This window comes from Microcaecilia unicolor, chromosome 4 (assembly GCF_901765095.1).
Source record: "Microcaecilia unicolor chromosome 4, aMicUni1.1, whole genome shotgun sequence".
NCBI lineage: Eukaryota > Metazoa > Chordata > Amphibia > Gymnophiona > Siphonopidae > Microcaecilia > Microcaecilia unicolor.
Genome location: NC_044034.1, coordinates 324,003,053 through 324,015,417, shown reverse-complemented (window position 1 = coordinate 324,015,417; position 12,365 = coordinate 324,003,053). Strand labels below are relative to the sequence as shown.

At 42.0% G+C, this 12,365-nt stretch overlaps 1 protein-coding gene across 2 annotated transcripts in view; it reads right to left on the bottom strand.

Annotated features, from left to right (window-relative positions):
* The window catches only part of GOT1L1 (glutamic-oxaloacetic transaminase 1 like 1), a 62,709-nt gene that overhangs the window by 19,333 nt on the left and 31,011 nt on the right, over positions 1 to 12,365 (bottom strand). For both annotated transcript variants that reach the window (XM_030199632.1, XM_030199633.1), the window contains one exon: positions 9,987 to 10,137. In XM_030199632.1, coding sequence (XP_030055492.1) covers positions 9,987 to 10,137 — 151 coding nt within the window. The remainder of the gene's footprint in view (positions 1 to 9,986; positions 10,138 to 12,365) is intronic.

Sequence of the window (12,365 nt, the reverse complement as noted above, 5' to 3'; positions counted from 1 at the left end):
GTGGCCTTAGTGCTTACATGGGTCTTTACATGCAATAAGGCCATTTTTACCACTGGGGTACAATTGTTGAATTTTCTATTTTTTTAAAAATTTATGGCCATGTGCTAATTTTGCCATTAACACATGGCCGTTAGTGCATGAGCCCCTACCTCCATCCACTCACGCACTTATATGTTAATCAGTTAGCATGCAGCAATGTAGCTGTGCTACTCTATTAGCACAGAACAAGCCCACTCTCTACCCTAGATATGCCCCCTGTGCCAAAAAATAAATTTTATTATTTAGCATGTGGGTAGCATGCACATATAACAAAATTACACGGGACATCATTTTTTGCTGTGGTAAGTATGCATTAGTGCTTACCACAGCTTTATATAAAGGACCCCTAAGGGATCCTCTTACTAAGCCATGGTAAAAAGTGGCTTGCGATAGTGTAGGTGCGGGTTTTGGGTACGCGCTGAAATATTTTTCAGCGCACATACCAAAAATGCCTTTTTTTAATTTTTGCCAAAAATGGACATGCGGCAAAATCAAAATTGCTACACGTCCATTTTGGGTGTCTGACCTTACCGCCAGCCATAGACCTAGCAGTAAGGAATCTGTGCGGTAACGACCTACGCACATCAGATGCCACTTGGTGCGCATCCACTACGTGCGTCTGAAAATAAAATATATTTTCCAGATGCGCGTAGCAGACGCATGCCAAAAATGAAATTACCACAAGAGTCATGCGGTACTCGGGCGGTAAGTTCATTTTGGCGCACGTTGGGCACGCGTAGAGCCTTATGTGGCTTAGTAAAAGGAGCCCTAAGTTTTTAAGGAATTTAGGACCTCTTTTACCAAACCGCGCTAGCGATTTCCAAGTGGCAATGCAAATGAAGATTGGTTGTTTGATGCAGAGAATCTGAATGAACTGTCTGAAGGCTGTAAGAAAGATCTCTTTGAGGAGATGGTTTGCTTTTAAATGTGTTTTTTTCTGCTTTGAATCTTAAGTTCATTTTTTATCCTTTGGAATCATTTTAGATTTGCCACTGATTGCTAGATCTAGCTCCTTTATTACTCTCAGTTTGAGATATCTGCACAATTATTACTGTCAGTGTTTTCAATTCTGTGTGCTTGCACCTTTTGCACAATGATTTAGATATTTTCATGGACATCCTGCACATACTCATCGTTATATAGTATAAGAAAAGTGCACACCAATATAGCATGCATTTTGTACTGATGAGATAGCCACTCCTGCTTATTTTCGAAGGAGATCGCCGGCCATCTTCTGACACAAATCGGGAGATGGCCGGCCATCTCCTGAACCCAGCCAAATCGGTATAATCGAAAGCCGATTTTGGCCGGCTCCAACTGCTTTCCGTCGCAGAGCCAGCCAAAGTTAAAGGGGGCGTTTCGGCAGGGTATGGAAGGCAGGAAGGGGGCGTGGTTATGAGATGGCCGGCTTCGGACGATAATGAAAAAAAGAAAGCCAGCTCTGAGGAGCATTTCGCCGGCTTCACTTGGTCCATTTATTTTTAGGACCAAGTCTCAAAAAAGCGCCCCAACTGAGCAGATGACCACCGGAGGGAATCTGACCTCCCCTTACTCCCCCACTGTCTTTTAGATTGTAAGCTCCTTGAGCAGGGACTGTCCTTCCATGTTAAAATTGTACAGCACTGCGTAACCCTAGTAGTGCTTTAGAAATGTTAAGTAGTAGTAGTAGTAGTGGTCACCAACCTCCTACCACCCAAAAAAATAATTAAAAATCATTTTTTTGCCAGCCTCTATGCCAGCCTGAAACGTCATACCCAGCTCCATGACAGCAGTATGTAGGTCCCTGGAGCAGTTTTTAGTGGGTGCAGTGCACTTCACACAGGTGAACCCAGGTCCATCCCCCCCTACCTGTTACACTTGTGGTGGTAAGTGATGAGCCCTCCAAACTCCCCCAAAACCCACTGTACCCATATGTAGGTGCTCCCCTTCACCCCTAAGGGCTATGGTAGTGGTGTACAGTTGTGGGGAGTGAGTTTTGGGGGGATTTGGAGGGCTCAGCACCCAAGGTAAGGGAGGTATGTACCTGGGAGCAATTTTTGAAGTCCACTGCAGTGCCCCCTAGGGTGCCCGGTTGGTGTCCTGGCATGTCAGGGGGACCAGTGCACTACAAATGCTGGCCCCTCACACGACCAAATGCCTTGGATTTGGCCGGGTTTGAGATGGCCGGCCTCAGTTTCCATTATCGGTGAAAACCGATGCCGGCCATCTCAAACCGAACCACCTCTGACATTTGGCCGGCCCCAACCGTATTATCGAAATGAAGGATGGCCGGCCATCTTTTTCGATAATACGGTTCGGGACCGCTGTTTGCGGCGCCAGTCATATAGATGGCTGCCCATGTAGATGGGCGGTGCCGTTCAATTATGTCCCTCATTGTCATTTGCATAATTTTTACTTTTATTTTAACTTTTTTAATAGGTTATATTTGATTTTAATTTCATTATGCATGTTTTGATTATTATTTTAATATTAATTTGCATGTGTCATATTTTGTTTTTAATATAATTTATAATTTTAATTTAGGTTCTTCTATTGAATTAAAAGTTACTGTTGCTGATATAGCCTTTCTAGGTGAAATGTGGCCATGTCGGGCATAATATTTCTTTAAAGCCTTATAAATTCTTTGAACTTCTTTTAGGGGTCTGCTATTGTTTCTGCTACCTGTAGCTTTGCAGATCCCTGCCTCTGCTTCATCCCTATTCTCTGTGGTTATAATAATCACAATAATAAAAGTTATTTATAACATGCATTATCATACAAATTCTAAGCGAGGAAAAAGTCACAAACATAATAATAATAATATCAAAAAGGAATAAACAACGATGTTACAAAAAATATACAACACAACATTAGGATTTACAGCAGAAACATAATCAAAACCTCAGTTGTTGTCTTCATTGTTCCATTAGCCCATATATTTGAAGGAAAAAAGTAAGTTTTAAGTTCCTTCTTGAATTGTGTTATATTTTGTAATGTATGAAGAAGCTCAATGGGCAGAATATTCCATAATCTTGGGCCTATAATATATAAAAAATGGAAGATCTATACTCCTCCAATCGCACAAGGTGGTGAGATGGTACATCGAGGCTTTTCTGAGAAGATCTCAAGGAAGATGTTGGTTGGTAAAATCTCAGAGTAGAGTATAAGAAGGGGAAACATAATTATTAAGGGGCCCTTTTACAATGCCGTGGTAGAGCTACCATGGCATTGGTATGCACCAAGCCAGCCCTACCGCTGGCCCTCCACAGAGCTGGCAGTAGTGCTGCCCCCACCGTGCACCATTTCCAGCATGACAGAAATTATTTTTTCTTTTTTGCACTGGGGCTTATCCGGCAGTAACTAGGCAGCACCACGCGCTGCCCGGTTATTGCCGGGTTAGCGCGGGAGCACTTACCACCTCCTAAATAGGTGGTGGTAAGAGATTTCCTCCGGAAATGGCCACACAGCAAGTGTTCTCTTACTGCACGGCCATTTCCCTTTTTTTACCTTTTACCTGCTACAGTAAAAGGAGCCTCGGTGTGCGGCAAATCCACATGCTGATGCTACAGCTTGCTAAAAGGGGCCTCAAGAGCCTTAAAAACAAGCAACAAAATCTTAAACTGAATATGGCACTGAATAGGCAACCAGTGTAATGATTTCAAAATTGGAGAAATGTGACTAAAAATGAGAAGTACCTGTAATCACTCTAGCTATAGAATTTTGCGCGACCTGGAGCACTCTGAGAGAATTCTTTGTAATATCCATGAGAAGACCGTTATAATAATTAATTAAAGGACAAACAATAGTTTGAACTATCTTATAAAAATTTAAGAAAGTAACAAGGCTTAATTCGCTTAGGGGGTCTTTTACTTAGGTATGCTGGCGTTTTTAGTGTGTGTTAAAAATAGGCACACGCTAAACGCTAAAGATGCCCATAGGAATACATTGGCGTCTTTAGCGTTTAGCGCATGCCTATTTTTAGCGCTCACTAAAAACACCAGCGCGCCTTAGTAAAATACCCCCTTAATTATTCTCAGCTTATAAAAAAACTTTACGAATTAGATTCAAAACTTGTGTTTTCATAGTGAGTGCAGAGTCCAACTAGACTCCAAGGTGCCTAATCTTGTTCAAAACTGGAATCTTAACAGAATCCATCTTAAATGGGCTAAGAGCAGCAGTAATAGAAGAACCTGAAAGGAGCCCCGAGTTACATGACAGACTTGATCGACTTACCAATTAGAAATACATCCGAATCAACACGATCATATCTAAATCTGCACTACCCAAGCTGCAAAGGACTTAAATACAAAACAACTTACGCATCTAGTTTTTCCTACATAAGCACACAACTGTGGAACGCACTACCAAAAGCCTTGAAAACGACATACGACCACCTAAACTTCCGGAAACCACTAAAAACCAACCTGTTTAAAAAGGCATACCCTACCGATCCAACTTAAATGCCTGATCTCTGCAACACAACCAAACTAAAGCATGTAATGGACATAACACAACTCCTCCGTTCTCTGATTCCCTAATGTGGCTGTGCCACATGAACTTGATCTTACCACAACATCACCCTGTATTTGTTCACACCGGAGCCTGCAAAGGCCTCGCCGGTACTATGTAAGCCACATTGAGACTACTAATAGGTGGGAAAATGTGGGATACAAATGTAAAAAATAAATATACTATTACCCTTCATTCACTGATTGATACTGGTAATGTGTAACAGTGATTAGGTGGGTGTGCCCAAGGACTGAGTTGAGAATCCATGGTCTACGGAAAGCCCTTCTTGATAACTCACACCAAATATCTTCTATATTTTGACTTCTTTAATAGGCACACTGTTGTGCTAAGGATAACATATTGGGATCTAATATACCAGTCAATCATGAATTGCAGTGCAAGTAGAAACAAACAGGAGACAGTCTATTGCAGAAGCGGAACAGACAACCAAACAGGAGCAGTGATCCAAGGAAGGACAAACACAGCAAGAGTTTATCCAAATGTCAAATTTAGTGGAAACAGGACCCCACCTGGCCAAGTTTCGGAAAAACCTTTGTCAGGAGTCACATAAGTTCTCACAATACATTCACAGATTCAAAATATGTAGTGCAATACTCTGTCAACATTGTGTTTAAAAGAAAAATGAGGTCCAATATCAACCACCAAGAAAGCATTCACCTCCCTCTGGAAGCTAAAGCGAGTGAAACCATATTTCTCAAGGGGAGTTTTTTGCGACCTAGTCAGATCGTTAGTCTTGAGCTAACTAGATTACTGCAATGGCATCTACGCAGGGTGCACCGGCGTACTCTTAAAGAAACTACAAACCGTCCAGAACACAGCAGCTTGACTCATCTATGGAGTGTCAAAGTTCACCAGTTCCAGTCCACTTTGAGAGAAATTACATTGGCTTCCTGTGCAAGAGTGTATAACTTTTAAAATCTGCGCCCTAGTCCACAAGATTCTCTACGGAGCAGCCCCTGCGTACATGGACGCCCTAGTCCACCTACCACCAAGAAACTCATTCAGAACTGCCTGTTCCTACTTAACCCTCCTTTACCCTGCGTGTTCTAGGCTGAACCAATCCAAGTTACATTTAATATACAGTCAAAACTTGTGAGAATTCAAAAGTAATTAACATGAATAGTGCAAAAGAATCAACAATAATGATACTCTTAGGGGCCCTTTTACTAAGCTGCGTAAGCGTCTTCACGCACCAGTGTGCCAAAATGGAGTTACCGCCCGACTACTGTGTGGTTCTTGCGGTAATTTCATTTTTGAGGCTTCAGCTATGTGCTCCAAGTGGCATTTGGTGCATGTAGGTCATTACCGCTCGGTTACTGTGTGAGTCTTTACTGCTAGGTCAATGGCTGGCAGTAAGGTCTCAGACCCAAAATGGACGTATGGCAATTTTCATTTTGCTGCAAGTCCATTTTTGGCAAAAATAAAAAAAGGCCTTTTTTACAGGTGTGCTAAAAAATGGATTGGCGCGTGCCCAAAACCCACGCCTACACTACTGCAAGCCATTTTTCAGCGCACCTTTGTGAAAGGACCCCTAATGAAGTAATCTAAATGCTTACACAGTGAATCAGTTATTTTCATTAACAAGATATGATTCTACCAAGTAAGGTTTTAGTAGTTTATGAAATATGAAATAGTCAGTTGTATGACTTAATTGCTTGGGAAGGGAGTTCCATTTTTTTTAGAGCATTATGAATTGTTTTGTATTGTATTTTATTACAGTTTGGAAAACGGAGAACAAGGAAGTCTCCAGAGGATTTAAATGCATTACCTTTTGGTAGCTCAATAAGATTCTACATATAGGATGGAGAAAGGCCATTTGATAAGCGAATACACATAATTTGAATGTGGTTCATGTGTTTTTTGGGAGCCAATGCAATTTCAGTAGTAAGGGAGTTGCTTTAGAGTAGCAGGGGGCTCTGAATACAAAACGAGCAGCAGTGTTTTAGGCCGTTTGTAGTTTTCTTAGCAATGAGGTTTTTAATCCTGCATAAATGTCATTATAGTAGTCAGATTTAGATAGTAATAATGATTAGATTAAGGATCTAAAAACTGAACTTGAGAAGTGTGGTCTCAATCTTTTTAATTTCCACAGGGGTCCTTTTACCAAGCTGTAGTTAAAGGGGGCCTGCACTAGCGTCAGCGCATGTTTTTGATGCACACTGAGGCCCCCTTTTACCACAGCAGGTAAAAGTCTGTCTTTTCGGCTAGCAAGAAATGGCCATGCAGTAAGTGAACCGCTTGCCACGTGGCCATTTCGGGGGGGAGCACTTAGCGCCACCCATTGAGGTGGCTGTTAAGGTCCCACACTAACCCGGTGGTAACTGGGTAGCGATTACCACCGGGTAAGTACCGGTGCTACAAAACTATTTTTGTAGTGCCAGAAATGGAGGACGCTGAGGGTGGGAACTACTGTTGGGCTTCTGTGGTGTTTCCAAAATGGTACATGGCAAGCCTGTTATTGTGCCTCAACCTTTTAGTAAAAGGGCCCCATAGTGATTTGAAGACATTGGATACTACTTTAAGTACCTGAGGTTCAAACGATAATTGCTGGTCTATTGTTACTCCTAAAATTTTCATATTGAAATCTAATGATGAAATTTTCGGTTTGTACTGGTTGGTAAGGATTTGTTAGTATTAGAAATGTAGGTTTTTTTTCCTATTAAGTTTCAATTTGAAGTTGTTGGCCCAAGTTTCCATTAGATCTAGTTTCCATTAGATCTAGTCTAGATTTGATTTTGGTCATAATTTCTGTGATATTCTGTGATATATAGTAATATTACATTATAAAGAGGGTCAAAGACCTGCTCATATCTAATAGACTACCAGACTCTATGTCAGGTGGCCACATTAATACTATGATGGTCTAATGGACTGGATATAAGAGCTTTAGGAATGTGGTAGAGTTACCCAAAAGTAGTGATTGTGAAACGACACAAAGTTGTGTTTCGGGGACTGCTTGAACTGACAGGCAAAGACATTGAAAACTTCAACAGATGAGTTTATGTTTTATTCTTATGTTCTTCTAATTGTCTGCTTTTACACATACAAGGAATTATATAGTAATAAGTATAATTGTGAATACTCACTTGATAGATTGTATGGAGTCACTTATATTTACAGTAATATGTTATTGAGTACCAGAGAGCACCTATGATTAAAAGTTAAGTCACCATAAACAAGTCAGCCTAAGGGACAGCTTTTTTCTCAAAAGGCTGTATTGATGGCTTGATCAAGATTTATGAGATTCTCTCCATCACATTTTTGAATAATTGATTTTTCATTTTGAATTTTGGTGCGTCCTGTTCAACAGAATGTTTTGTAATCATTATGCACCATGTAGCAGCAGCAAGTCTCCTAATGACTAAACCACTGTGGGTATGTTTTAGGCAGGACAGGGTTCTGTTGAAGCTACATATTAACTTATTAAAGCCTTGCTGAGCACCAACTAGATAAATCTTTATAACCAATATACTATTCCACTATGGATGTATACTGTAGTTCTTAAGATTCTAAGCTTTCTAGAGCAATGATTCATTTAATTTAATACTGACACTTATAGTCTGCCTTTTTCAGTCTCTGGATCATACCAAGCAGGTAATAATCAACATAAAACATCAATAATCATAAACATTATAAAAGTAGTTAAAATTAAAATAAATTACAAGAAATTCTATGTCAAAGATAAAGACCAATGGGGCAATTCTATAACTTGGCACCTCCAGTTAGGCATACTAATGCCATGTGCTGAGCACCAATTCATATTGGCATTGGTGTACCAAGAACACCATTATAGAATAATAGCATAAACCTGCATTGACACACCTAAATGTAGGCACAACCATTACACCAGCTCTGTGGTGGTTATAAATGAGTGTGTCTAAGTGAACCATGCAAATTGCGTAAATTATAGTATTCTTTAAGTTACACGTGTGAGTTGGAGACATGCCAGTGCTCCCTATGCTCTGCCCATATATATGCCCCCTTGCAGTTATGTGCTATAGCACTTAAGCACAACCTTATAGGCATTGTTCCCCAAATTCTATAAAGGTCGCCATAAATTTGTATGCAAATTTAGGCACGTTCCCAATTTCTATACACAATTTAATAGAATAATGACTCAATAATTGGCTTTTTAACAAGCAATTATTGGCACTAATTAGATCTAATTGGGACCAACATGTATAAAGTTAGGCATGGGATCCATGCCTAAAATTTACACACAGTTCAAAAAAGAAGGAGCAGAAATGGAAGGGCCATGGGCGTTTTGGGACAGAATGGGGGCGTAGTTTTGAGTTACATCTATAATTAACAGAATAATGGTGCTCCGCGTGTAAATTTAGGTGTGGGCATTTGCACCATGTTTTCATTGGTACAAATGGCTATGCTAAAATTTATGCGTGACTCTCTGCTTAACTGTCTATTCTATATATCGTGCCAAACTTTAAGTGAGGCTTATAGAATACCGTTTAAGCAGATTTTGTTCAGCGATGATTTTTTTAGGTGCCATATATAGAATCTAGCCCTTACTGCTAAATTTTGGCACCTCTGACACATGTAGCTGCCTCGTATTAGGTGCAGAAAAGTGACAGAAGCCCCTCAGCTAGATCTCAAAGTTTTAAGCAGCCATATTTTTAGCTTTCAAGTAAACAGAGTATTCTTCCAGGCCTTTTGTTTCTAATGGTAGCTGATTATGTCAACTTCTTGTGCCTGTTCTTGATGTTCTATTGTCTCCAGAACTCAAGGCCGCCTCCTCAGCCTATTCGTGCTGCACATCTGGTACTACCCCTCTCTAAGTATGGCAGACCTTTATGTTATTGGCAACCACTTTCATTTGAACTGGGACTTGGCCCCACTAGCTTGCCAGTGTAAAGTGCAGTACACCAGTTATATCTGCGGGATTGGTTGTTCTCCATTAACACTACATATTTGACTAGAGTCTTGAGAAGGAGCAGTTCTTCTATTAGATTGTAAGCTCTTTGAGCAGGGACTGTCTTTCTTCTATGTTTGTGCAGCGCTGCGTATGCCTTGTAGCGCTATAGAAATGCTAAATAGTAGTAGTAGTAGTAAGAGTAGGCTTAATCCATTCCCAAGTTCACCTGAGAGAGTAATATTTGCTTTGTGTGCATGAAACACTCATTATTTGTAAGTTATTGAGTTCTTGAAGTAGTCCTCATACAGCCACGAGAGAATCAAAACAGTGTCTTAAGTTACAGCTTTCAACCCCCATACACAAACACACATGGCACAGACGCTGAATGATTCATATTGGCTCATACGGAGCTCAGACCAGTTACATCCCAGGTCATGTGTGACACTGTTGTGAATATGACTGCTCCCAGAGGTTCACTGGAATGACGACTGTCAGTTCTAAGAATTTACAAGTAATATGCTTTCCTGTAGCATGCCATGTACTAGCCACCGGGGTGCAGCCAACGTACCATAGAGTCCAAAGTTTTTAGAAAATGACTGGGCACAGAAGAGTTCAAAGCCCTGGGTAATGAAGAGGCGCAGGGGCAGGGCGTCTTTGTCCAGGTCCCCAGAGGCCAATCCCTGCGCAGAAAGGTGGAAGAAAGGAAAGAGCTTCTTTTTCTGAAATACACAGAAAAGAAAAGAAAAAGCATCAGATTATGTAAAGTGTGAGCCTATGTTGTATGTCACTGACTTCCAGTCAGCTGCTTTTACTAAGACCGAAATTCCCAAATGCATGCCGAGAGGAAAGCTGAGCCCTTCTATTCTGACTCTATCCTTAAGATCATAAGAGGGCACTACCAACTCACTGAGAACCATTAATACAGCATGGTATAAACTCAGTAGGGAGGGAGGGCTGGAAAAACCTATGAGTTAATATTCGGTCTACAGCAGTCAGCATCTTTTGATGCACTGGCCGCCGTGGACTTTTAATATCTGGATATTCAGCACTAGGCCATACTCAGATACTGGTACTGATTGTCCAGGTATAAAGTGGGTAACTACCCTACTAAAGTTTTTGCTGTCCTAACTTTACTCATATAGTTACCTAGGGGTCCTTTTACAAAGGCGTGTTAGGCGCTACATGCGTGCAGAACCCACCAAAATGAGACTACCACCAGATTATCACGCCCCCTTGGCGGTAATTTCAGATTTGGCTCACACCCATACCGCTTGGATGATTTATTTATTTATTTCCTTCCATGCGCATCATTTCCGGCAGTGATCAGCACTTGGTGTGCGCTGACCACTCACAACACATGTAGATCAATGGGTGGTGTTAAGGGCTCAGGCCAGTTTTGGGCATGCGCTGGTTTGAGTTTTACTGCAGGTCCTTTTCCCATCCCATTTAAAAAAAGGCCCTTTTTTGCAGACACAGTAAAAACTAGCCTGACGTGCGCCCAATACACGCGTCTACACTACCGCAGGCCACTTTTTACCGCGGCTTAGTAAAAGGACCCCCTAGTTAGCAGACTTAATATTGCCACTAAATAGGTAACTCCTGGCTTCGCCTCAGCTCTGTTTCTGGAGGGGTGGAATCGATAGAGGAAAGGCCTCGCGGACTGCCCACAGGCAATGGTTCCTGGCTGTAAATCACAATCCACCTTATAATTGAAAGAGAAAAACGCCTAGATTTTGACCCAAATCGGGAGATAGACGTTTATCTCACAAAAACGAATAAATCGGTATAATGGAAAGCCGATTTTGGACGTTTTCAACTGCACTCCATCGCGGAAGCGTACAAAGTTGACGGGGGCGTGTTGGAGGCGTGGCGAAGGTGGAACTGGGGCGTGGTTATCGGTCGAGGAGAGATGGGCGCCTTTCGCCGATAATGGAAAAAAAGTATACGTTTGTAGCTAGAATTTAGGGCACTTTTCCTGGACCCTGTTTTTTCACGAATAAGGCCCCAAAAAGTGCCCTAAATGACCAGATTACCACCAGAGGGAATCGGGGATGACCTCCCCTGACTCCCCCAGTGGTCACTAACCCCCTCCCACCACAAAACATCATGTTTCTCAACTTTTTATTTTCACCCTCAAATGTCATACCCACCTTCCTGGCAGCAGTATGCAGGTCCCTGGAGCAGTTGTTAGGGGGTGCAGTGGACTTCAGGCAGGTGGACCCAGGCCCATCCCCCCCTACCTGTTACAATTGTGCTGCTTAATGCTTAGTCGTCCAACCCCCCCAAACCCACTGTACCCACATTTAGGTGCCCCCCTTCACCCCTTAGGGCTATAGTAATGGTGTAGACTTGTGGGCAGTGGGTTTTGAGGGGGATTTGGGGGGCTCAACAGACAAGGGAAGGGTGCTATGCACCTGGGAGCTCTTTTACCTTTTTTTTGTTTTTTGTAAAAGTGCCCCCTAGGGTGCCCAGTTGGTGTCCTGGCATGTGAGGGGGACCAGTGCACTACGAATCCTGGCCCCTCCCACGAACAAATGCTTTGGATTTATTCGTTTTTGAGCTGGGCGCTTTCATTTTCCATTATCACTGAAAAACAAAAATGCCCAGCTCACAAATTGTCGAATAAAACATGGACGTCTATTTTTTTTCGAAAATACGGTTCGGTCCGCCCCTTCAAGGACCCGTTCTCGGAGATAAACGCCCATGGAGATAGACGTTTTCGTTCAATTATGCCCCTCAATGTCTCCCCACTTGTGGTCCTCATTACTCTCTATGAGGATCCAATCTACCAGTCCATTAATTATACCTAACCAATGGATTGAAAACTGCATGAATGCTTTATAGTTACAGGTCTTTCCTTCCAGCCTTTTGCTGGGTTTTCTTTGTGCAGGGAGAACTCCCCTGTGGTCTGGGTCCCAAAGCTGCCCCATGCCCTTTTCATTTTGAC